The sequence below is a fragment of the Chamaea fasciata genome, unplaced genomic scaffold (genome assembly GCF_029207755.1).
Source record: "Chamaea fasciata isolate MVZ Bird 193981 ecotype frontalis unplaced genomic scaffold, bChaFas1.0.hap1 SCAF_4, whole genome shotgun sequence".
Lineage (NCBI taxonomy): Eukaryota > Metazoa > Chordata > Aves > Passeriformes > Sylviidae > Chamaea > Chamaea fasciata.
The window spans coordinates 20057721-20085022 of NW_027094089.1; the positions used below are offsets into that span (position 1 = coordinate 20057721).

At 40.2% G+C, this 27302-nt stretch overlaps 1 protein-coding gene across 1 annotated transcript in view; it reads right to left on the reverse strand.

Moving 5' to 3' along the window:
• Nucleotides 1-24614, reverse strand: part of CCBE1 (collagen and calcium binding EGF domains 1) — a 94159-nt gene extending 69545 nt beyond the window's left edge. Inside the window, exons 1-2 of the mRNA XM_066181023.1 lie at nt 24476-24614; nt 24279-24359 (exon numbers count right to left, since the gene is read on the reverse strand). Coding sequence (XP_066037120.1) covers nt 24279-24359; nt 24476-24576 — 182 coding nt within the window. The 5' untranslated portion in view covers nt 24577-24614. The remainder of the gene's footprint in view (nt 1-24278; nt 24360-24475) is intronic.
• Nucleotides 24615-27302: the final 2688 nt, after the last annotated feature.

Sequence of the window (27302 nt, forward strand, 5' to 3'; positions counted from 1 at the left end):
TCACAAAACAGGGTTTTTCACCCGGTGTTGGCTAACATTTAAGTGGAGTAAGCCCTCCTCATTTTCAGTTTGCCAGCTCATCTACTCTGAATTCATTAACGATAACTCCATTTCCTGTGGCTATACTTAAAACCACAAAGTTCTTACACATACAAAAATTTCCTAGTTAAGAACTTTCTCTGTATTAATTCAGCATTAACAGAAAAGGTCAGACTCTTGGTTTTGCCCAAGGAGAGGATGTCTTGTCTGCAACATGACCTCATTTCCAATCATGTGTGTCCATCAGGCATTCATTTATCTACAAAACCAAAATCAGGTGTTACAAAACACCAGCTGTGGTTAGGCCAGAAATGAATAATCAAATCACATACCCTTTACACACCTATACTCAAACTATCATGCAGACTGTAAAAGTATTGAGCTCCCACCTCAAAAAAAACATCAATTCCATAGAAAACCGCATGTATAGCAAGGCATATTCCAGATCTGGAGAAAATCTGGTTTCACTATAGACACTTGAAACACACCCAATATATTAGACCTGTACTGGATGCCAGTCTCATTTTAATTACATCCTTGCCTAGCTGGGGATGTCCTTTGGAAGCACAATGCAAGTCGAGAAACAGATTTTCTCCCTTGTTTCTGGGCATGGCATCTTATGGAAAAAGGAAATTATTCTAAACATTTCTTCATTTTAAAATACTTGGAAATTACATAACTTCAGATGATGATTTTAATGCTAAATAGGCTGTGTTTTCTTATCAATCAAACATGAAGAAGTGCATTAAAGAGTACAATTTTTTTCATCTTCAGTGAATTTAATGACGTTTACCTTTCTATGGTTCACTTGAGGTTTTTCAGTGACTCTTTAGTAACTTTAATAATGTTTTATTTGAGGTTTTTTCAGTAATGTTTTTGGAACATTACTGAAAATAGATTATATAAAATACAAAGTATAAAATATTGTATCAACATTAAAAGCAATCAAGTAGAAAGAGCTCTGTTGAGATTTATAAAATACAGACTGCACTCTGGTGATTGTAGAAGGACCTATTCATACCTCCTTGTAAATATGAAGATAAAAGTCACTTGCAATTTCCATGATCTGGTCGATTCTCAATTCTATCTAATTTGATATTCCATTTTTCACAATGCGCATGTAAATTGACATGAACTTTTAACAGAAGTTTTATATTCCCCAACATAGCTACTTGATCAAGCTCCTCTCTCTCTGATGGCTGTGTCAACTCCAGACCCAGAGGGTTTGAAAATGGAAAAATATGTTCTGTGTTTGTGTTCTAAGAGACGGGGAGAGCAGCAAGCTCTGAGTAATTTTAATTCAATGAATTGTGACTTTGACAAAACACATTCCTGTAGTTTTGTGTTGTTTGGACCAGAATTTTCCTTTAATCAGATCTTAAGCGGTTGCCTGCATGTTCATTGACTATCTCATTTGTTCTTGATAAAACTCTGTAGTTTGGGAAATCTCTTTCCAAGTATGAAACTTTGGAACAATTTATTCTCTGCTGGCCAGTTATTTTAAATTGCTGAAAAATAAGCCAGGGACTCTTGAAAGATAATTATCTCCTGCTGGGTATCTGCCAGGAGCACAAAAGCCACAAACTAGCCACTCAACATTACCTGGAAATTCATACAGAAACAAACTAAAAAAACCAAAATTGTAATATATTTCTTCCTTCCATTGCTTAAAATACATTCTAACAATATGGAGTTGAAGTACTGGCATTTGTTTCAACCTCTTTTTTTACAATCTTTTATGTGTAATCATGCCTTTCCTCTGGAGAGGATCTCAGGAGTACAGAGATGTGTTGGCGGTAGAAAAAGCTAATGTGGATACCACCCATCTGCGGGACACGCTGGTTTCCCAGGGGATGTGGAAATCTCATTAAGCTATGTAATGAAAGACAGCATACATGGGTATTTGTGACTTCCCCAACTGTGGGGCAATTTACACTGAGTTGCAGACGCAGAGCTAGACCATGGGTATGGAAAACAGCTTAATGCCACCAACGCCTGGCGTGGTTTCATGTTTTAGGATATGGATTGTTTGAAGACCATGACACTGTTAAATGCAAGCAGAGCCATGAAACCAGCCCTAGCTCACAGCTTACCTCACATTTACTCAATTAAATGGTCATTAGGATTTCAAAAGCCACAGCAGATGAGCCAAGCCTCTCTCACGAGGCTACGGGCCATTTACAAGAAATGCGCGTTACGGCCATTTTAACAAATAAATCATAAACTAAGCAGAGAAAATGTGAGCCATGGGCTATGCTGAGAAAACCACCACATTTGCAGAGCCCAGCTGAGACACCTGGCTGGTGAAAGAGGGTTGTTTTAGAGGCAGCCCCCACACCTCAAGCCACCACAACCACAGAAATTTGACATCCCACACGCAGATGGAGCATTTGACTCCCTATCATCCCGGGTTTTATGACAAAGTCATCCAAAACATACACAATGCCAAAGGGCAGATCTGATGGTTAGCAGAAGAGAGCAGATGGAAAAGGTCCCTTTGGTCTGTGAGTGTTTATTTCTCCAAAATCAATGCGTGTCAGTTCTTAGATTACGGTCAGGGGGCATACAGTGTTGTTAAAAATGTCAATAATACAGGTGTAAAAGCTGTTAAAGAAATGCATTCCAAAACTTTTTTTTTTTTTAAACAAAGTGTTTACTAAAACTGTTGATGTGACTTAAGTGCAAGGTCCCAATCACAGCACACTCCTGGGGCTGACTGAAAAAAGACGGGCAAAGTCGGCCAAAAGAAAAAGCAGCACAATACCAATAAAAACAGTGTTTCCAACCTCTCAGCAAACTCCATCTGCACGCAAACTGAAAGCTACATAAATCTGTTTTGAAGCTGTGCCCTCAACAAGCACCTTCCAGCCTGGGTTTTCTTGCAGAGATCTCTGCAGTTTTCTGGGTCAGCAGAATTTACATTCACAAATGAACAAAGATATAGATACAGAAGATACAGAAGATATTGCTTGTGAAATATTGTTACAGCATTATGCATAATAACTTTGGTAGTAGCTACCACCAATAACATAACTTCCAAAGTATTCTTTTTCAGATGAACACTTTTAAAAAAAGTCTCCATTCACCTAGTAAATAAAATTTAAAAAGAGAGAAAAAAGATTTTTGTTTTTAAATTATCATTGGCATGCCTTAAAAAAAACCCTATAAACAAGAAGGGGTAAAAGAGCATGAAGTAAAACTTGTTTTGAAGTCAATGAAACTTATCTGCAATTTTAAGTTTTTGCGGTTTCAGTAACTGCACTTTCATACTTTCAGTAATTGTATTTTTAGTTTGTTCCCTCTTTTCCCAGATTCCCTCTCCAGGATGCAGGCATATTGAAATGGAGTAAGCTGAGAAAAATCCCTAACTTCAACCTAAGCCAAAGCAAAATAATAAATCTTCTTGAAAGGAAACTCAACAAAAATAAAAATAATTTCATGGTCTATCTTGAGCCAACAAAAATGTAAAAATAAGATACAACTAGAATTCAAAAATCATTGTGTTTCATCTACAACAAAACAGATCTTCAAGGTTTTACAAACTAGTATTAAATATCTGACCTTCTGTCATCTAAGATGTGATTTCAACTATTTATACTGAGATCCTCATTAAAAAGTAATTTTTTAAAAGCTGCAGACTTCCAAACTGTAATCTCACCTAAAGAAACCTTTGATACACTTATACAAATACAATGCATGAAATGATGCCTTAGGGAATGATGAAGAGATTTAGATATACATAAATAATACATATACAAACCCATAAATATTTGAGGTTATATATGTATTATACAAAGTTTATTATGAACATAGTAAAGATGATGCTATATATTTTATCATATTTTGATATGTTTCTGCTAAAAGTAAAGCTCATCTTAGGAGCATTTTGCAAATACCAAACCTTCATGGGAGTAATTCGTAATGCAAGCTTTCATATCTCAATGTGTAAAATACTGTGAAGTACACTGATGTTACCAATACTCCTATCAGTTTCCAAGCAAACTCCATTTGCCCAGACATTTATGGAGACCAGCAATAATGTAAAGCCCATTAAAAAACCCTTTGATGATCCTCTTTCTAAGCAGGGTTTAAAACCATGCCTTACCTATATCTTCAACAATACCTGACATATTTTTAATTTTTTTCCTCTTGATGAACTTCATCAACCATTTGCATCTGTTCAGCAGTTTATACTCCTAAGCATGCTAATCACACAAGTGATAAATGCAGTCACTTGGGAATTTTGAGTGTTCAATTGACTCTCTATAACTCTTTCAATTATAAACATTAAGTCATAGTCTCACAGCCTCTCCTTAAGGAGACAATATATCCTGGAATACCATTTTCCTTGTGTGGTCTTGAGCTCTAAAACACCACTGGCAAAATGTCAGCAAAAAAAGCAAGCAATTTAGGTTTCTATCCCACAGTCAGTATCATTATATTGTTCCTGAAAACAGATCACAGTTGGGGCTTTGTGGGCACTTCATGGAACCTCCTACCCCTTCCCCACCCAGTTAGTTTTGATGCCAGCTGATGGGAGATGCTGATACTGGCAGGAGCTGGCTCCTTTTGTTAGGCACAGGTATGGTTTGGACTTGTTTCTTGAGAGTGTCCTTGGTGGGATGTGTCCCATCTTCACTGTGCACCCACATGGACAGCCCACAGCTCCTTCCCTTGGGAAGCAGCCAGAAAGATGCTAGGACACCAGGGAAAGGAAGGCTCAGGATTATTTTCCTCACAAGTTACTGCATTCACAGTGTCCTTCTTCGAGGATTTACAGCTCCTCCAGCTCCCCCTGAATATGAAATACCAGTTGTATCCTCAGGGCCCCTGTGGTGCTTCATTTATCTCATCAGTGCTACATAACAGAAATTAAAAACACCAGCCTAGTTTGGGAGAAAAAGCTCAAACCACAAACCAACCCAACGAGTGAACAAATGTTTTATGTCTGAAAATCTTCTACATGGAAGATGGTAAATAGCAATCTATACCAGAAGAAAAAGCAATTATTTATACCAGTTAGCAACAGTCGTCTCTTTTCCCCCCAAGATCCTGCATGACTTGGGAATATAAGAAAATGTATAGTTTCTACTTAAAAAACATTGTTTCCTGTGCTGATTTCACTCTGCAGTGTGACATGATCTGAACTCTGCAGATCATATTCAAGACAAGTTGAACAGAGATCCCAAAACCTATTAAAATTATGGCCCTTTGCTAGTTTTGCCTTTTCTTAAACATTACAGTAAGCTTACAGCTGTCGCAGTTGAAAATACTGTTTCACATTTCCTTATAACCCAGGTATAAATTACAGATATTGCAGGCTGTCGGAGCCTACGAAGTGCTTTCAAACCCTGATTTTACCTCTAGATTTTCATTTCAATTGATAAATACAAGAGATCATATATTGTCTGAGAAAACCTTATTACTGATACCTCTCCAGAGAGTGGAGATAAGTCATATTCTTCCATTTTCTCCCATAATACTTGGTAATTTTAGACTTTTCCAAGAAAGTTAATGCTTCTTGAGATCTCCACCCATTTTTGCTAAACTGTGCCCCTCTGGAAATCTCTGCCAAAATAAAAGCATGAGATACAGCTATTGGCTTTAGAACTGAAACTGTATTTTCAGGAGTTGACCTAGACACAATAACTACTCTTAGCTTGTAACAATTAATGGCAGGAAAAAAAATTGACTTATTTCTGGCTTCCTTTTTTAGGTGCCACGCACAAAAAATAAAATCTCCATACTGGAAAACAACAAAAATCAAAAAGCAAAAGTAAAATTGGAGAATGAGACAGAATACAGTTGTGGGAAGCATTTCCAGCCACTTGATCCATCTGAAAACGTGGTTTGGCTCTTCCGTGGCACTGGGGTGTCAGTGAAATGTGCTGGTTCCTCTGTCCAAACTCAGGGAGTTTAGACGTGGGATTTGTTTTATTTCAAAATTGCATTTGGGAACACATTGACCCACAGTACGTAACTTCACATTAGCATCCTAATTTTTTTGAAAAGTAAATATAAAAACAAAATACCTCCACAAGCTGAAATCCACTGCATTACTTTTCTGTAAAGTTTGTAATTTAGCTTGTTGTACCTCCTGGTCTAGGACTTGTCAGGTTGTTAAATAAACACAATATTAAATTTATCTTAAAAATTTCATCAGCATCTGATAAAAACCATACTCTTAGTATTGTTTATTTACTTGCATTTTTTCCATTCTGTTTGTTTTATATATGAAATTACAGGATTGTCACCATGTGGCATGTGCCAAAACAAAGCACCCATGAGGCTGCATTACTCTTCCAGTATCTTCCAGCACACTGAGCCCTCCTGACAACTAGTTACTAGTTCATGTGGTGGCTATTTCCAAAGAATTAGCCATATTTGTGCCAGGACTAAACGTGCCAGTAACTTGCAAATATTTGGCAAGCTTGGCAATATTTAGCTACTTTCTGTTATGTGATCATAATGCCTTTGGTGGTGGTCTGTTGCCATGACTCATGATTGCGCTGTCCTCCATTCATGTCCCAGCAACCTAAAAAGTTATAAAAATAACAGAATCTGCCTCAAAATCTCTGCTATTTATGGTAATGTCTCTTAAATATAGATGGCTGAGACAAAACAGTTCTAAATATTGGGTTGGAAGTTGAGTGGATTCCTGGGACATGTTTGCCTTGAGTTCATCCTGTAAATCCTCATTCCATAGTAAAATCCTACCCATGGTAAAAATCATCTAAATGGAGCAATTTCTACAAATGACAGAAAACAGAGCCATGGACTCTTTCTTTCTGGCCATCGAGTTGTTTAAACTTGGTGGAAATTATTTTTTCAAAGACTCTTCTGTCTTTCTTGGATGAGAGACACACTGAGAAGTTCAACAAAGCAGAGAGCCCACTGTAATAATCTTAATTATCCTGTTTCAGATCCCTGTTTACAGTAGTATAGAAAGGATGTATTTGTCTTCATGTGGCCTTAAGCGAACCTGGGGTCTGACCTGCCGCGTCTGGAACACAGTCAAGACTTTTGGGGAGATAATATCGCACATGTCACTGCAGTATCAGCTTTCTGCTGGCATCAGTTTAGTTCTTCTTACAGCAACAATCTCCCTTTTCTTAGCCCTCAGCTAACTTTCGGCTTTTACTGGTGCAACTGCTGCTTTCTCAGTTATTTCAACTTTAAGGGTCACTGGAGAGTCAACTTAGAGATTAAGTCTCCACTCTCTTATTATCTGGTAATGAGAATCTCTGAAAATCACCTTAACAAGACAACCCACGTCTTCACTCCGCTAATGGAAGATAGCAAAGCCAAACTATCCCAGCTTGTGTACCAGCAGCCTCCAGGCTGGATTTCAGCAGGCAGCATGTATATAAAAAGTTTTCTTTTCACATGTGTCTTGAGACATTTAATCCCAAAGCTGCCAGTTGGAACAACAACATAAAGAGCAAAAGTTCTGTTCTTTGAACAACATCATGGCTGTTACCCAAAACTGTGTCCCTGGAGATACTATCTAATTGATGTTAAAATCTGTTGACCAGGTACTGAGAAAAACAGACTCAAACATTTCTCCCCACCCTCAAAAATAGTACAATGCCATACTGTAAACTAATTAAAAATTTGATTTTTCAAGAATTTGTGCACAGTCACGACACTACGTCTCTAATTCCATTTCAGTTTTTTAATCATTCTATACAAAAGACTTTTCATGATTTAGATTCATGAAAGAGACTCTTGACATTTCAAACTCCCCATGTTATCCTGCTGGGATTCAAAAGGAAAAATCAACATTCAGGACTAGACAAAGAATGCTCTGCTCTAAACGTGTATCAGTAAGCTCCTTGGGAAAACCTACAATTTAAACACGTCTGGTTTATAGCAAGTATTTTCTATATTTCCTTGTTTTGTTTATTTCCAGGGATATTTGTTCCCTGCTAACAATGACAAGGGAGATGTTCGCAAAGAGGCAGCGTCATCACAGGATGTTAAGCACAGCCATGGAAGTCATTCAGACAAGAGATAAGATTTCCCACATTCACCACATTCAATAACAAGGCTAAAACGCCAAAAAGGAAGGAGCCCATGATTTTAAGGCACCAGATGATGACTGTGTGAGCCTGAAGGTTTCCATCCTGCTGAAGAAATCAGTGGCAGAACCACAGACACTGGTGCAAGTGTGAGGGGTTGAGCTTGTATCCTGAACACCCTGCTTGTGCTGACACAAAACACCTCCAGGCTGGAGCAAGCAGGACCATAGGCGGCTGCTGGTTTCTGACATGTGAAGGTGGCACTGGCATTTCCCATGAGAGCTGGGAATATGCTGGCTCAGCTTGGCCACTAGACAGCTGGCTTCATGACACATACAAGGACAGAGTTTTGCTGGCTACTGAAAGCCTCTGAGCTATGCAGTAGAAGGAGGCAACTCCAAGTTGCGTGCTTGCGTAAGGATGCATGCAAGGTGTCATCACCACGTCCAGAATTCCCAGTGCAAACCAGCTCTAAATCCAGAAGATGATTTTCACACGAATATGGCACTACATCTAACAAGATCCATGTCTTAAAACTTGGTACTCAGTGTCACTCAAATAACTACATAATTTTTTAACTAGGACTGACTTCTACTTTTCCAAGAGGGGAAAAGGGTTTTTGCTTCTCTCCATCTCAAGGCCACTTCCCCCGTGCCATCATATGGGCTGTCCCTGTTTCTGAAAGACTTGTGCCAGGTATGCCTCCTCATCTTTGCAAGTTAATGACCAGGATTACTCAGGCTATTCCAGCTGAGGTCTTGTCAAGAGCTTGCACAGTAGTATTAAAAATTTCTCACTACTACTGAAAAGACTTCACCACGCAGACTGTGGCACCACACTTGACTTTCTTATTTCCAGTTCCTGGTTGTTCAGTAACCAAATCTTTCCTTCTGCACCTTGCCCAGCTGATAAGCTTCTCACTTGCAGTGCCACCTCCTTAAGGAAACAATTTCCCCAACACTGCCACTAGACCAGATAGATTTATTTTACCTAAAACAAGCTTCCTCTTTAAACGATACATGGAACAGCAAATGGTTTAGGTAATCCCTGTTGGGGATCAATTCCTGCCAAGTTTACACCACTATTTATTTTCTCTCATTTCCAGACATTTAAGTACCAGAGGTGATGATCCACCAAGCAAGAGTGTTAGAAAAGCACCAACATTCCAGTGATTGAATATCTAAGAAAACATTGGTGAAGGTCTGACTGGAGCGACATCTCTAAAGCAGACAGAACAGGCAGTTTTCTCCCCTGAGACGCATATCCTTTGGCTCTTCTCAGATGACAGAACAAGAAGCATTTCAGACCACCTTCTCACAGGTCTGGGTACCCCAGGGAAAACATTCTGTTTTTCTCTGAATTCTAACAAGAAGTCCAGAGTTTTCAAAGACATAATTCTCCCCTTATTTATTCAAGTTAATGGGCTTTTTTTCTTGTGACTGCCATGACAGACTAGTGGTTTTAGGGATGCTTGTCCTGCATCTCTACATTTCCAACTCTACATGTCCCAGAAAAGTGATCCATGATTAATTTTCTGTTCAAAATCAAGATCATAAATGCATTTTTACATTTGTGATGGATCCATGTCTTTAATTTCTGCTCAGACTCACTGCATGGTACCATGTCTCACAGCATGGAACAAGGACAGTGTAATCCTGCCATGTTCTGATGCTGGCAGGGCATTCCTCCTGGGAGTATCCAATTCCTGCTCTGGCAGACTTGTATAATCTCTCCAGACTCCTGATAAGTCTGAAGTGTTTTCCATCTCTCTGCTTACTTGCAGCACTGTTTTAGCAAAGTTATGTATTTTGCAAGCAAATAAAAAAGAAAATTTTGAGGCAATTCAGAGGGATCTGAGCAAAACTTAATGAGTTAAAGTGACACATCTAGGAAGGGAAAAATGCAGACCTATAATACAAACCAGTGGTGAACCTCTTGGATAATTTACAAGGGAAAAGAGAGAGTATGTTCTGCCTTGGCATCTGGAAGGAGCAGACAGGACCTTAAAATTAAAAATCTTTTCTACTCTCTGCAGTTCAGGGACAAATACAGGAGAATTCAGAGAACCGAGAAGGTGACATGAAGGTGAGGGAATACTGAGCATCCTCCTATTTGACCAAAGATATTGAGCACAGACTTGATCATAATCTAAAATGATACTTGTGACCTCTTTGTTTTGTTTTGTTTTTCACATCAACAAGCTGCAAAGTTCTACCACATACCAGAATTAACCACTCCTTCCTAATCCTTTTATTCCACATACCCTCTACTTGAGCACAGGTCCTCAGATGACACATAGGCATCAGACTCCTACCAAATTCAATGGGTTGAAGCATCCAGATGGTTTGATCGTCCATCTCTCAGGGCATCACAGGGCTGAGAATAAACTTACACTGATCTTGACAGGACACGGCTAAAAATACGAAGTCTCATAGCTTTTAGTGAAAATACATCAGTTCATTGAAGACTTCCAACTTTTTAGAAAAATTGCATATATTTTATTTATTTATTTAGAAGAAGTCCAGAAGTGCTGACTAGCCAAACAAATCATGCAAGAAACCTGGGGGTTTTTTGAGTTTTTGTTGGGGCTTTTTCTCTTGCTGTTTCGTGTTTTTTTTTTTTCTTTTCTCCTTTAATCTGGCACAACCAACAATCAAAAATAATTTTAAAAATCTATGGTGAGAGAGATGAGTTCAAAAAAATCCAGACCTTAATTATGTTTAATTATTACTTAATTATGCTCATACACAACGACTGCTGAGTTAGATGATTTATTGTTTAATACAATCAAATTATTTCATCCTGATGGGAACTGGAAGACCTCACAAAAGTTAAATTTCAGGGATGAAATCTTATTTTCACCATCATTAAAAGAAGCATAAGTCTAGAGAAGCTCAATCAAATCCAATGGAACTATATCCAATTTGCACTAGTGGTGCAAAACAGGATTTCACTCTAGCTAGGTTTTTTGTACACAGGCAGTAAACCCAAACACAAGATAATCATTGTCTCTTGGATGAGAGAGTAATTTGTGTACCATTTTTATGTGTATATGTTGTCATATCTCAGCCGAAATTTCTTCCAAGAGAATCCACATTTTGTCATTACAGGCAGCTAAGAGATTTTCAGAACCTTTCTAATGTCAACAGCTGACATGGTAAGTTTATAAATCATTTTGTTTTGTTATGGCTTTCACCTCCATACTTTAAAAGGATGGCTAATCCTCCATCTAAACATTGACTTTACAAAGAGAATAACAAAACATCCAAATGTAGCCTATGAATCACCTCAGAGCAGTTAACATAAAAATGCATTGTGGAAAATTTACTCTTTAATTAGGAAATTTATAAAATGAAGTTGTATGACAAAAGGCAGCAGGTGTCTGTGTCTCTCAAAGTCTTTCAAAGATGTGCATTTAGTCTGAGTGAAGCTGGCAGACAATCTGCCAGGCTCTGCATGTATGCCACCAAATAATGAAAAACATCTCGCATCTACTTGTAAAACTTGTATTTCAGTAAAAGAGCTGCAAAAAAAGTACTGCGCAATAAATTAATCTACATTTCATAAAGGTATCACAAAATGTTTCAAGGAGTCTTTCAAATGGAGAATGCTTCCCTACAATGCAGTAAAAGACAGAAAAAGCATCTCCAAAGAAAAACAACTTCATTTTGTCTCCAGGAAAAAAGAAAAACTTGGAATAATTTAAAACCTGCAGTTTGGCCCTTTAAAAAAGAAAACTTAAAAGCTAGCATCTGCTTCTGTATTTATCAAGTATCTCATTCTCCAGATAAACCTTCCTCATCAACAGACTTTTTCATGCATACAAACGGGCTTAGGAACTACAGTTTTCCTACAAAAATTTCAGGATTAAGATAGCTTTTCATTCAGATATTGATATCCAGCTGCAGAACACCAATCTGATACTTGACTTTCAAACCCCTGTTTTGGGAGTCTCTCCTTATATCTGCCATTATCATCAGGTAGTTTGCGATGATGTAAGGGTACATGGTCCATGTCTTCCCCACAGCACCCTGATAGAGAAATCAGGGATGTGGTTAGGATCGGTTCTAAAACTTGTGTTCTCAAGCATTTCCCACAAACATCAACCACATGCCTACAGAGCAAGACATCACACAGCCATTTCCAGTTTTCTTCTGCTTTGCAGCTCTTTTCCACATGCATCCCATTGAAGCAGACAGGATATTAAATCTTTTGAAACACTTAATCTTCTCACAACTGAGACTGGATTTCAGTAATAAACACTTGCTGTAATTTTTCATCCTTTGGGCCATTATATTTCCAAGAAGCAAGGTCAAGATGGCATTTATTAAAAGGGTTGCTAGATTTGTTTGGTTCTTTCTTCCAAAAGAGAAGCCTTACAGAGGCAAGCAACAAATGGAACAATATGGAATACAGCCAGGGTCTTCAGACCTAAAACACAATTAAGAGGAATCTGAACACAGGAAAGTTTCCCCTCTAATTCCATTCTGAAGATATATTTGTCCTATATTAAATATTTGTCAAGTCCTTGTGGAAAATTTCTTGGAAGAGTTTTCTTTTCATTGGAACTACTTTTAACTATAATGGCTCTAAGGTCAATGAAAACGTTTGAAGTCTATTTTTTCTGGTATTTCAAAAAATCCAGAGGTCTACACTGCAAACAAGGATATATAAATAAATGTATGTGCATTTTTGCCATTGTTGTTCCTGACTACTTGTTTTCTACTGCTCTTTTCACTCTGCCACAGTTATTTTCACTGGAGACGTCCCAGTGATGTACCATTAGCTTACTCCCACTGTAGAAATACTTGGGATGATTTGAAACGTTAAAAAAAAATCTCAAAAAATCTAATTTTTCTCTTGGTGGATATGAAAACACACACTTTTAAAAATGAGCACTTTTTCTTCTTATCTCAAACAGTAGTATTTTGTTGAACTGGAATGGCAGCAAATCACCAAAGTAAACAAAGTCTAGGAAGTTATTTGTACATTTGATTTACAGCAATCATCTTTGCTGTAATAGGAATGCTGCATCTTCAGCATAAGCTTTCAGGTTCTCTTCCTGCCCTGTGAGGCATAAATTAGGCTTTTCCCTCCATGTTATAGCTGAAGATTTAGATAATGCTGACATCCTATAGAAAACATTAGTGGGTAAATGAAAACAGAATTTGGCATGATACAGCTCCTTGAGGAGCAGAGAAATGAAGCCCAGGACCTACAATTGGACTTCTGGCAAGCCCCTCCTAAGGTTAAACCACACTGCCTCCCTGGACCACAGTGCTCCCACTGATGTAAATCTGGAGAGGCACCGTCCAGGACCCTTCCTGGCATGGCCAATAAAACGACAAATTCAAGCATGGGTCAGCGCAAGGACAACAAAGAGCACAAACAAGATTCTGGCCAAGAATCTCAGCTTGGAAAACCAGGCCGAGAATTTGCTTTGTTGGTAAGATGCGTTCAATCTGCTTTAACATCTTTCTGCATTCCTTTTTTTTTTTCATGGAATGCTAAGAATAATTATGAAGAATTCCCCAACTGACACACTTTGGTGTAGGTCCAGGGAAGTCAGTAGAGCTATGGAAATGCAAACCTCTGCAAATCTTTTCATATGACCTCTTTAGTACCCATGCAGGGACCAAGAGAGACATCTTTTAACTGAGGTGAGATTTTCTAAGAAAAATCAAAAAGGGGCCAGTCCTACAGACACATTCATACAGTGTTCTTTAACACCTGTACCACACAGAGGAATTTCTGCAGGAAAAGGGCCTAATTTAAGATCAAACACAAGGAGAAGGTTTGATTGCATGGTGGATTTACTTCAAATACAGAGGAGATTCAGGAATGCAGGTCGGTCTTTATAAAACTTCGTGGATAAAGCTCTTTGCTGAGGTTATATGACAGCAAAATTTCCAATCCTCTTTAAGAAGTTTTAAAACTAAGAGGAAATATCATGTTAGCTTGCTGTGAAGGACAGCTCTTTCCCTTTCTCCTCATTGACCATATACAGTGAAAAGAACCAGAGCCTGGACTCCTAAAGCAGACCCTGAACAGAAATGTCTGAAAACTGGGAAGTGTCAGATTGTCCCAATTCCCTCTGTAATCCCTAATTTACTGTGCATTGATGGAAGTTAGAAATGTAGGGAACTGAAGTGGGACCCTGAGCAGGGCAACACACTTAGAAGTAGCATGTTCAGTATCTGCTGGCTTGCTATTAGACAACCTAGAAGGCAAGCAGGATAAGGTAGAATAAAAATTAATCCCATATCCTCCATTTCTAATTACATTCTCAGTTTCATTTTAAGTTTCTTAATTTTAAAATTAGAAGAGCTTGAAATGAATACTTTAGCATGAGAACTCTAAAAAAAACCCCAAATACCAATAAATTAAAAAAATAAAACAACTCCACAAACTAAACAACAAACAACAAACAAACAGACAAAACAAAGGAACAAAGAAAGAAACAAAACAAAGAAGCAAAAAGTCTCAAACCAACCAAACAACAAAAAAGAAAACACAAAACCCCACAATGACCCATTTGCTATAGTCTCCTTATCTCTCCAGGCCTACAGGGAAGCCCAGTAGAGTTGACATACACTTTCTTCAGGGAAAACAAAACAAACAAAAAACACCCCCAATAATAAGCTTTTAAAATCCAAATACACATCAAAACAACCTTCATACAACTGCCTAAGCAAACATACTATTTTGCACACAAGCAGCCCATTAAGTAACATATCAAGAAGTCAATGTCTGAGGCACCACAAGAGTCACAGTCTGAGGCAGCACTTGCCCTTAGACAGTCCAGGCCACTGTGAAGACCAGCAGCTGGGTTCATCGTGCTAAAGAATTCCAGAGATCAGCCCAGACTGCCAGCATTGTCTGTCTGCCACTGCTCCTTACTCCTGCCTCAGGAAGCTGCAGTTAAAAGCACAAATTTCCAGTAGGATTAAGCATTTACCAAACAGTAGCTCTAGTCCTGGTCCCTCAAGGCTCTTTCTCACTCTCCACTTATCAGCCACTAAGAACTACCAAAGAACTACCAAACCCCCTGTTTTCACCTGTTTTTTTTTTTCCTCTTCCCACAGATGCTGCTTTAAAGATTAAATAATTTTCCCTTTGGCTATTTCTGTTTCAACTCTCCAAGGCAATAATCTCTAAACTAAGGGGTTTTGTCAGAATTCCAGAGAGCAGTGTTTAGGAAATGACACTGCTATTTTGGTGCAGCTATGATAATAAACTCTTTAGTGAAAATTGAATATGATAATAACATCTTATTGAGTAGGCAAGATGTCCAGTTTACAACATACACTAAATGTGTTGAATGTGATCACAGAAATATTAACATTCCACAGAAACACTGTAACTCTGGGCAGGAAGTTATTTACAAAGAAAATATGCATCCAATAAAGTTATTTTCTCTCTCTTATATGAAGACTTCTGAACACAGTTTTTCTGGGTCTACTTTCACAAATTTCTATATTTTCAGCATTGATCGATTTCTCATTAAATAGTATGATAATACTTAATGTATTTCTTCATCCATTTTGAACACTGTACAGTATAACTTCTTGGACTTGTAGACTTTGTTACAGAGAATTAGGTGGTCAGCCTTTCTCCTTGAGGGTTGATAATGAGATGCTGAAGCTAACACAAACACTGCTATTTTACACTGGAAGGTAAGCACCAGTAATTTTGCCATAGAAAGATGAATAATATGCTTGCTAGCCCAGATGGATACTATCTGATAGTTCTCCAAACTCACACTCTGCAAAAACTTGCCATTGACCTATAATAAGTTCATTCATTTTTCCAAAAATGATCCATTTAAAAACTTGGATTATAGCTTAGATTTTGCCTCTCTTTCTCACTTAAAACACTGTGTCTGCACCACTTTATCTCCCAGTCCATCTGAAAAGGATGGAGAAGAATTTTGTTTAATGTGTTTACTACTGAGTGACTGCTAAAATTAATACAGTTAATACAAACACTGTGTATTTCACTTCATTTCAATTACAGCACAGATCGTCAATTAAAATGAATGTGGTTGAAACTAACAAAGAAACTCCGAAGAAATTATTTACAATAGCTGGATGTACACTAAATGCTCAATGGTCTTATACTTCATTTTTTGAATCAGAATCAGCAATGAAATCAACACAATGATAAACACACTTTAAGGAACAAGGATTCTTCCAAACACTAAGCTCTGAGATTACCACCTAAAACTGCAATTGTTTTTCTCCTCAACTGTTAAACAGAGCTACTCTCGAGGAGATGCAAACAAATTGCTTTCTTTTACTAGGCCAAGAAGAAATCAAGTCAGTACTGTATGGATTCTGCTTTCTATTTTTTCTTCTTACAATTGCAACCACATAGAAAAACTGAAAAAGTTGAGCAGCAGAGTGACATTTGCTACTGTTAGTTTACAAAAGAAGCCCCTATTAGTTTGAAAACTGAAACCTAGCAAACAGAAAATGGACAACACAGAGAAAAAAATTCTGAGCAGATTTTGGGGAAAGCTTAATTTTTACTGTAAATCAAAGTCAGCTTTGCTTCTTTGGAGTGGTGGGTACAATTAAAAAGAGGAACCCTGGAGTGACCTATGTGCTCTGTATGAGATACAAGCAACACAAGGTCTCCAGAAAAGAGAGACCCATCTCCCTGTCACTGACTTATGACAAAGCCCTGTGCCATCCCCAACAGCTCCAGCTGGAATGACAATGGGCACTGAACACTCAGCCGTGACTCACACTTGGAGGCAAAAGTCGTCTCAGGACTCAGGGTACTGAGATAGAGGCAAAACCAAAATACTAAACTCAAGATTGTGAGAATTCAGCACAACCTCAATGAAACCCAAAATTACACGTGCCCCAAATGACCAGCACTGCACAAGAGTGAGTGCAATTTGAAATGTGATCTATCCCAGGTAGAGTGTAACTGCTTATCTGTACATCATCATCAGGCAAATCCCTCATACCTGCTTCATGTGACCTTGGTTCTCACATACAGTAATTTCCCTTCCACATATCCAATGACAGGAAAACAGGACAGGACAGCAGAGGTCTCAAAAACCCTGTTGCTCACATGTTCTTTGTACTGAGCAATGGCTTTCACAGCAGAATATGGGCAATCCTGTTTAACTTGGGATATCTAGCAAACCTGATCTGCTTTTCCACAAGTAGTTTAAATATTTCATGCTCAACTACTTTCCAAAAACTCTTTGCTACGACAAGTAATGCAGGCAATCCTAACAGAGAAAGGACTGAAAGGTAAATGTAAATATCTGCCTGTAAGTTGTCCCTCCTTCCTCGACACAGACACACACTTTACAGAGAGGGAGAGAGATTTTCCAGACTGAGGAAGGAAGGAAGGGGAGAGGCTGTCAAGGGAAGATGCATCAGCGCCTGTAGCTTAAGTCCAAGTCTAGTTGGGAGAACAGGAATCCTCCCAGGGGTATGTGCGTGTGGGTTTTTGTCTGATTTTGGCTGATGTTTTGTTTTTATGGGTTCAACTTAAACAGAAGCTTGGAAGTATTTAAATTATACTTCTTTGGGAAGTGATTACCTCCCTTCTGTCACACATGGATCTGTCACACAAACCCCCAACAAGATGGAATTTTTGTCTTTTTATGGCTCTATCAGTTCTTTCTTCTGCTCGCTCCATGCCCCTGGGTGTTTTGTCCTTTCTCTTCACTGCTGCTCCATATCTTTATCCTTCCATTCCTGCCTTTTCTGTCTTGCCTGTTTTGTCTGCAATCAGTACAGCACAATTCAGCTCAATGGGTGTCTATCACAAGGGAGCAGTAATACAAGTATTAATAACATCCTGCTGTTAGCAGGAGAGACTACAATCACTTTTTAAGGACAAAACAGCCTGACCTTAGGGAACATATACAATACTTAGGATAATTACAAACATCATGTTCCCTTTGGCGGCCTATTTTTATTACCTATTTCGTATCAGCCATGGGAGGCCCTGGGGCTACTATTTTGTTTGTCTGGAGTCTCTGAGCTAGACGACATGGCCAGGAAAGTCAGTTCATATTTAACCTTATATTCTGTAGATGAAAACCATAATGCAAAGCACCTGGGTTTCATTATCATCAAACCACCAAGCAGGGCACTTATCATAAAGCTCTCAGCTCACCAGTTCTAAAAGTCTCCGAACTGCTTTGATGTGAACATCAAAAACTCCTGGACTACATGAATGACAACTTGCCTGACCTCATACTTTCATTAGCACATCGTACCTGAGAGCACCACTCATAGTAATTATGCAACATTCTTTAAGACCATTAATTAAATTGCCTCATTTTGGAGTGGATGGGCTGTCCAGAGGAGACACTGCACAGGAAACCCACAGGTGTACCATGTGTTGCTGCAGGAATCTCTGTCGCAGCAGAGTATCACCCACATCTGCTGAGATCTCAGGTGTCCCTAATGTCACCAAAATTCGGAAATAATTTGATTTCCTATTCTTAGCACCAGAGACAGAAAAGTGAAGAGAAAATCTCAGCTACCCAAATGTGGTTTGGAAGACTAAAGACAACAGTGTGGCATTGATGTTACCTTTATCCAGCAGATACTCACAAGACGTCTCAGTAGCTCTGAGCAATCCGTTCTTTCGGCAATCACAGCAAGGAAAAATGAATGAAACTCAGGACTGAATACAGTCAGAACCATACACCTTGAAGGTGCTACTTCCAAAGCAATAGTGAAAAAAAAATAGCTAGGAAAGCAAGGAAGAATGTCTTGGCACCATTGTAGCATACACTGTTTAGTAAAAAAAAGTACTGTATTGAAGAAAATTTTATTCATAGATATGTACAAAGCTCTACCTGTGATGGCAATTCCCTTGAAGATTTTTTTCTAAAATGTGTACATATATGTATATTCTGTATGTTGAGTTTTCTGAAACCAATACAAAATTTGAAATCGAATTCTCCCTAAATTTTCAGCAAAATTCTACTATGGAGTGCATTTCCCTTAAAGATAACTGGAGATTAGGCAGTAGTTTCCTCTAATCAGGTTAGTTTCTTGTTTAACTATTATATTATATCACTTGGGGCTCTTTCAATGATATGGAATAGTCAGCAAAACTTCAGAGGGGAAACGCAATAGCAGCTATAAAAAAGAAATTTATGAAAAGTAAAGTCAGAAGACAAGATGACCGAAAATTATCCCTGCTTACTCCAGCTGAAAGTTCCAAAACCATATACAGCAATTTTTTTCTCATGTTGGAAAGCTCTGCTACATGCTCGCTGAGTATCTGGCAACCAGGAATTGCATATGGTCCCCAAGGGCATATTAGTGAAAGTGCTGCTCTTTGTGAAACAGCTACAATCCAACTTACTTACAATTACTTTTATCTTCTAAGAATGTGCAAAATGATACAGTCTATAAAACTAGTAGGCTTCACCAGCAGTATCAGCGTTGAAGAGGGTAAAAAGAAATGCTTTTTGAGGCATTTGATCTCTGTTTAGCATCAGAATAAAGTAGGGTAAAAATATATATACACTCTCTTTCACAATATATTTGAATTGTCGTTTTGCTACGAAGTGTAGAACAATTTTTTACAGCATAATTTGAAACCTGAAGTGCTGGAAGGGCCTATGCAAAATACTTGCAGCTGCTAACTATGAGACGAAGAAACTGACAACCTACACTGGAATGTGTTTGTCCTAATTAAAAGACCTTGCTTGCAAAATACTTTAAAAAAAAGTCACAGATTGAGTTCTAAGCCAAGATTTATGTCCCACAACATGGCTCTTGTTTAGAGATATATGTAAAGATTTGGGTCATCTTTACAAAGATGTCACCATCCTTAGCTAGAAGGCTTCTGCCCAGGACCCTAATTCTAAACTGTTTACTCCTTGCTGGTCCTGCAGAAGGAAGGACCAGGAGCAGTCTCCATCACTATACACATAAAATTAGGGTATAACACGTCCTTGCACACTTCATTTTTGGCAAAAAATGCAGGAGACTACTTAGGGTGATGTCAGAGAAAGATGGATAATCTCTCTTACCATGTCAACAGTCTATTTGTTTTAAAAATAACCAGTTTTGTCAACTAATTTAGACTAGCAGTTTCATCTGAATAAAAGAAAAAGACCAAAATCTTCTCTTAGCCCATGAAAGCAATGGCTTAAGTGCTCTTCCCAGCTGTGCAGATCCAGGTTCAAATTTTCATCGGCCTGATTTAAGCTTGCTGGTTTCCTTAATTTAGCATTTTATAAAAATTTTCTGAGGTGGAGCAAGACTATTTCTTTCATGTCAACTTACAACAGTATTTAAGTGTCTAGTAGGCAAAGAGATGGGCACAGTCAGGCAATAAAAATATTCTCATTTTCCCATGTTTCATGATTGAATCTTCCTACAACTTCTAACAGCTTCCAACTAGCAAATGTTTGTGTAAGTATGTATATTGTATAACTCTGAATAATCCACTACACTCTCTAAATTCTAACTGAGTAAAATATTTAGTTCCCCTAATATACAACAGTTACTCTGGCAATCAAGTTTGCTGGTTTTTAAAAGAGGAGAAACTCCAATTAAGAAATTGTACCAGATTAGATGTTGATCCTCCTGAATTTGGAAGTGATATAACCACTACCACTCCCTTACAGGAATGCAGCTCTGCAATCAGGATGGAGCAAGGGGATACCTGTCCCAGATGCTCCTTTTCTTTCTGGACCAGAGCAACAACATACAGGAGCACTGTTTAAAATGGAAATGAAGGAAGGACTGTAACAAAAAGGGCTGCTGCATGGATACACAAACTGAATTGTCACAGGCACTGGAGAAAAATGCAACACGTGTAATTTTTCATGCCAACGAAGTGTTTAAAAGTCTGTCTAAGAGTGAAACAGGTTAATATCACATCCAAATAACTGGAGAAGACAGTAACAGGAGACTGGGGATCCATATTCTCATGCTGCCCAAATTTCCTAAACTTTGATGAATTTTTACATACAGAAGGAATTCAAAGCCTTACTGGGCCATATCTCAACGAATCTGCAGAAATTCTTCTCTATACCTACCTGGTGGGGACATTAGTACTGGGTACTTTGTGCAGTTACATGCAAGAATTTAGATGAGATTTCCACAGAAAAGATTTTGTAAAAGCTCCCTCTGCTTTTTTGCATCTGTTCCTCTGCACTCTTATGAAGACAAATACAGAGGACATGTAAAATAAAAATTAAAAAAAAAATTAAAAAAAATTAAAAATAAAAACAAACAAAAAACCCCCCAAACAAACAAAAAACCCCAACAAACTAAACCAAGGGCCAGACTGCACACATTCAAAAGAAAAAAATGCATCTGACTGCGTACATGGTTGCTATGACCACAGGGAAAAACGCCAATATATTCTCAGTGCTTGGCCCCTCTTCTGGCTTGGCCCTCCACTTGGATCATCTTTAAACATAAGTAAATCTGGTTAAAAAAAATAAGATCAAGAAATACTTTTTGTGATGAAAAGATGTTATTTTTATTGAAGTGCTCTAAAAACATGCTGATTTTCATGACAAATTCCAGCAGGAGGAATAAAAAGATGAAATTCCTTTCCATCAAGCTTTTTCAAGAATTTTGACGTCTAACTTCATATGTATTCCTTATTTTATTTAACCAATTGCACAACAGATCATCAGTAGTGGTGCATGCTGCCTTATGCCTGATGTGTTATGATATAATGTTACCATAAATTTTGTGTCAGTTTCTATAATTTCTACATAAAAGGTACCTTGACCTAGAAAAGAAGTTAGGTGTGTCACCTAATAGTAAATAGAAGCTGACATTAACTACCCCTTTATCTGCCTCTAACAATGTATATAAATTACATAACTTTTGTCATTATGAAATACTTTGAAAAATATGTCTAGGAAGATAAAAAACAAAGTGTTGTAAGAATAAATTCTAGAACATCAAAATCAAGTTTATCTGAAACCTGGAGTGAAAGCTCCTAAAAGCCACAGCTGAGTTTCCACCAAGCTGAAGTTCTTTAAGTGTTGGTTGTCATTCCATAGATGAAAACTGAATCCTTAAGCTCCTGAATGTCCTACGAAACAAAATCTGCCTGAGGCACCACAGGATTAGTCAACACTTGCAAGTTTCTTGTCATCTTGTTAACAGCCTCAACCTCAAAATATTAATGAATCTTACATTAAAATGTGTTCTGCCAAGGGTAATCCCACATGCCTGTTGAGAGCACACCTTGCTCTGGAGCAGTTGGGGTGCTGTTCTGTCCCTGGGGTTCAGCACCTCGGGTGGGGGAGGCTGCAGGTCTGTGCCAGAGGGGCAGGACTGCCAGCACACTTCAGCTCAGTGCTTGGTACAGAGCTGCTCCGCTAAGCAGAGTTGTTCCCTCTCAGAGTTGCTGCCCTGTTATTATGCATGGACATCATGAAGAGCCCTCTCTCAAGCCTAAATGTTAAACCTTAAAACTACATGATTACACAAAAATGGATTTTTTTTTCTTTTTTAAAGCAAGGGAGAGTTGGAAGTCAAAGATACAGAAAATGTTTGAACTAGAACAACCAAGAGTTCAATGCAGCAATTTGGAAATTCTCATCCACACAGACTGTGCTGACTTGGGACAGCGAATATCGCTTGGGATTGTGCAGAAGGAGAGTTGCAGAGGGTGGGAGACTCATCAGAATGAGAGCCCAAAGGTCAGCAATACCTCAGGAAGCACAAGTGGGACTTGGCAGCTGGGCAGAGTCCTGCTTTCCTTGCACAGTGGTCCATAGCAGACAGTGGAGCCTGTGTAGTCCTCCTCTGTCCCACACAAAACAAAATCACTTTCCTCCAATGGATTTTGGGATATGCACAAAGGAGCGGGATGGTCATGTGCGTGCTGCCTTATGCAGCTCCTACTCTGGCTTCTTCATTCAGTAACTCCCCACTCAGAACAGTTTGGTCTACCTCAGTGTTCTGCTTCCAAACCAGAGAAATGCTGCAGGTTCAACTAAGTTCCTGCAAAACCTACACACTGTCCCTCTCCAAAAGGTGTTGCCACTGGGTGCTACAGAGCTGCTTGTAAGAGGGCTGTGTCTCACCTTCACAGGGAGAGGAGAGAGAGAAGATAAAGGAGGCAGGGAAGGGTGGTCTCCATTCTCTGCAGAGCCCTTCCCAGGCACTGGGAGGAAGCTAATGCTGCTAAGAACTGGGCAGTGGCAGGACACTGTCCTAGGTGGCTGTGGCTGCCAGAGGGCATGAGCACGCCTGAGAGCATAGGAGACGGATAACACTTCTGCAGCATGAGTCTGCAGCTCTTTGGAACTAACGCTAAACAGAAGAGATGGACAATCTCTGTAACATTTTCTACATGCATTACCACATTTTTGGTATACAGAAGTGGCTCCCTGCCACATGCGAGCACACACACACAGGCAGAGCACGGTTGCCTCCACAAAGCAACCTCTCACAAAGAAGGAGCTTTCATACGTGAGACATCTCATCTGTGGGGACGAGGTTAACCCGAGGGCATCCGTGAAGGGATATGTGTGAGCTCATACTTCATGTACAGCTCTTCAAAAAAGCACATCCACTGTCAACTGCCCTGGACAGCTGTCATCATTAAAACAGATGATGTTTCTCAACACAGTCAAAAAATGAAAATTCATTATTAGATTAATCTTACTTAACTTGAGAGGCCTCTGCCGAATTTCTCCCCCTGAGCTGGCTGCTGAAGATTTTACTAATTCTGAGTGTGATTCATCTACCTAACTTTAGATATCTTTTGTGTGGCACACATCCAGAAGACCTTACTGATTACCCTGCAACTGATGCAACTGTATCTCCAATGTGGTTCCGGACACCCAGGTCAGAGGAAGCCTCTCTCACCATATCAAAAACTGCCGGTGGCCTCGGCACAGCAATGAGAACCCCACGCGCCCTCTCCAGCGATGTCTCGGAGGTGACGTTTGCAGCGAGTTACCGAAACCCTTCCCCGGGACAGCTGCAGGACTTGCCAGGGGAGATGCGGAACGCGAGAGGGATGTGACCAAGTTACCTGCTCCGCGGTCCGCGGGGTGGTGGGAATGCCGGGGTGGGCTAGCACAGAGCAGAGGGGAGACAAACAGCTGCCACAGCTGCCGTCCCTGCGCCTGACACCCACACTCGTGTGCCCCCCGCTGCCTTTCCCGCGGGCAGCGAGTCCCCAGCCGCGGACAAGCGTGAGCCCCCTCTGCCCTCCGTTCTCCGCGGCCGATGCGCTCACCTGAAGCAGGTGGTGAGCTCCCCCGTGGATTTCAGGCAGGGGTACCGGGTGGTGGCGATTTTGTTCTCGGAGCAAACCTCCCTGCAAGGCAGGGAGTCGGAGTATTAAAAAAAAAACCCAAAAGGTAGGAAAAAGAAAAATAAGCTGGTGGATGGGGAGGAAACGCACAGAAGCAGCCTCACCATCGCAACACCCACCTGTCGCCGTCCTGCGGCTCCTCCCGGTAGGTCCAGGCGTGTCCCAGCGCCAGGAGCAGCAGCAGCCGGAGTGGGGCCAGGCTGCCGGCCGGCCGCCCCATCGGGCCGTCGCTCCCCTCCGCGCCGCGCCGGCTCTGCCCGCCCCGGCCGGCGGCGGGGCTGCGCCGACCCGCGCTCCTCCCGCTCCGCCGCGGGGCCGCCCCCCGCCGCCGACAGATGTGCCCGCGGGGAGGGGCCGCGCGCGCCCAGATGTGCCGGCAGATGCTGCCCCGCGGCGGGGTGGCGGCCAGATGTGGCAGGATCGCGGCAGATGTGCGGTGGGAATGAGAGGACACCAACACACAGCCCCGCAAAGTCACGCTCCGCTCCCGACCCCCCGACTGCGGACAGCACGGGGAAGAGGCGGAGGAGGGTGCCCGCCACAGGGTGAGGGGGACGGAAAGTGGTGGAAAGGTCCGAAGCGGCGGGGGTGACCAGCGACTCTCGGTGCACCGCCACTGATGCTTTCCAGATTTGGTTTTATCTCAAATCTCTTCCCCAAAGGAGCATGGCAGTTCAAAGCATCTTGCTGCGACGGCTGTTTATCCTTGTGTACAACTGACACTTCCCCACCATTCATAAAGACGGAGATAATTGTCATCAGACTCTGATAAAGCAGTGCATCAGGTCTGGCCCGTTGTACCATATCCTGTTTTCACCGTTAAAATGCTCGGGACCAGCGGAGCAAACCTGCAAAACGACCGTGCCTTTGCAAAGTGTTGGGCAAATGCATTGGCTTTGATCACCACGTAACTCCCTACAAGTACCAGAAGCTCCAGGGACACGATGGGGTGCAAATCAGCCTTTCTAGCACTTTCACCTGCAGTATAAAATACCTCATTTTGCAGTCAGGAAAATCAGGGAAATGTGAGCAACAGTTTGTACTCATATATCACTACAGCCAGAAAAGTCAGGGTTATGCAAGGAACTGTAATTCTTTGTGAAACCACCACAGGAGTAATAAAGGGGTGTAAGACCTGAGGAACACACTTCTATTTTTCCCCCTGCCACAGCCAAAATTTAAACAAGTAATTTCACCATTCTGTGCCTTAGTTTCCCATGTCTCTAAGAGGAAGTTCCTGATAACAAAATACGTAAATAAACAATGCAGATCCCCATATATGAATCAGCTATGATTAAGCTGTTGATCCCTCTGGTATGTCATCCAGTACCCAGAAGAAAACTAACGACAGATGAACTGGGAAACTATGGGATTTTTCAGAAGTTTTTTCCTGACTTGCACATCATCTACTGTCACCACGGTCTGCTGCCTGTGCTGTGAACTGGCAGCTTCAAGGTATTTCTCTCCTCTAGGCAACACTGCACATTGACTCTACTCCTGTGCTCAGTTAAGAAAAGGAGTGCGGCACAGCAGACTTTTTTTCCCCCAGTTGCTTTGGCTTTTGCTCTCCAGAGGATGTTTCAGATGTTTATTCTGTCATAATTACTTCTTTTTCCTTTATACAAATGAGTAAGCAAAGACAGGACTTGCTGTCTTGAAGCCAGAGAAAGCCAGAGTATTTCTCACAGGGCTAAGCCCTCACCTCTTCCAGGCAGCCTCTGCTGATTTGGAGATAGCAGGAAGAAAAGCAGGACGTGGGCGCCTGGACCTAAGAGCTCAGGAGACACCTGTCTCCACATCATGTTCCTTACCCTTCCACTCAAAGCAGAAAGTATCCTGTGACAAGGTCTGAAATGAAGATAGGTTTGCACTGCTGTAACCCCTGTGATGTCTGTCTATAGATAACAAAGGATTTAATTTAACACATTCCAGAAGTGGTCACCAACCCTCTCAAAATGCTCCTTTTAAAAAAGAGATTGTATCCCAGAACACAGAGCCGAAATCCTTTGGATGATTTCCAGCTCAGACCCAAGTGTCATGAATGCAGAAGGACTTTGATTTTAAAAGGCCTGTATACAGGTCTGGCATAAGTATGCTTCCAAAAACATGGGGTTTTTCCCAGAACTTTTGCCACTCAGTGCAGATCTGATTCACTACCTGAGCTACTTAACTCGTCTCCTTGCCTTTGCTTTAATTCTTGCCACCCACATAGCACTGTATTGACACACTGCAATCTTTTTAATTAAAAAATATTATATTATCTTACATATGTATTTATTTAACCCCTGCTAACAGCCTTGCTAATTTAAAAATGGTAACCTGCAGGTGAAGCTAATCCTGTACTCAACTCTTTTCCAAAGTGGGGTCCAAAGTTTTATATTCAAAAGAATTTCAGTGTGATCAATAACTATTGAAAAGAAAGGCTAAACAGCACCATACTTTGCAACTGGTAACTATACTGCAGCTGAACACATTAAAGTTGGAAGTCTGGTCATTTTGCTTCATCAGCTCCATCTCAGCTTTAATGACCATGCAGCTAGGGTCATCCTGAGAACAAGGCTTTCGTCCTGAAAAGTGTTGAAGGGTGATGGTGGTTAAGGAAACATGGAAAAGTTCCTGTTGCCTCAGGGAAGGAATGGTTGGGGCTGTTTTCATATATAGTAAATAAGCAGAATGGGATTTCTCGTGCGAGGGATGCTTTTCCTTGTGCGGGGTCATGTTAGTTTTGACTTGCCCTGCTCAAGCACATATGAGGTTGATTAAGCAGCACACTAAACTTTGGAACGCTCTCAAAGAAAAGAATGAGGAATTCAGTGCAGTAAAGTGCTTATCAGAAGTTTTATTTACACTGTTTACATAGGAAGAAGATGCATTGTTTCCTGCAGTTCATTCATAATGATGTTGTTGAATTAATAATACAAATTCAAGTTTCTTTTCTGAATATTG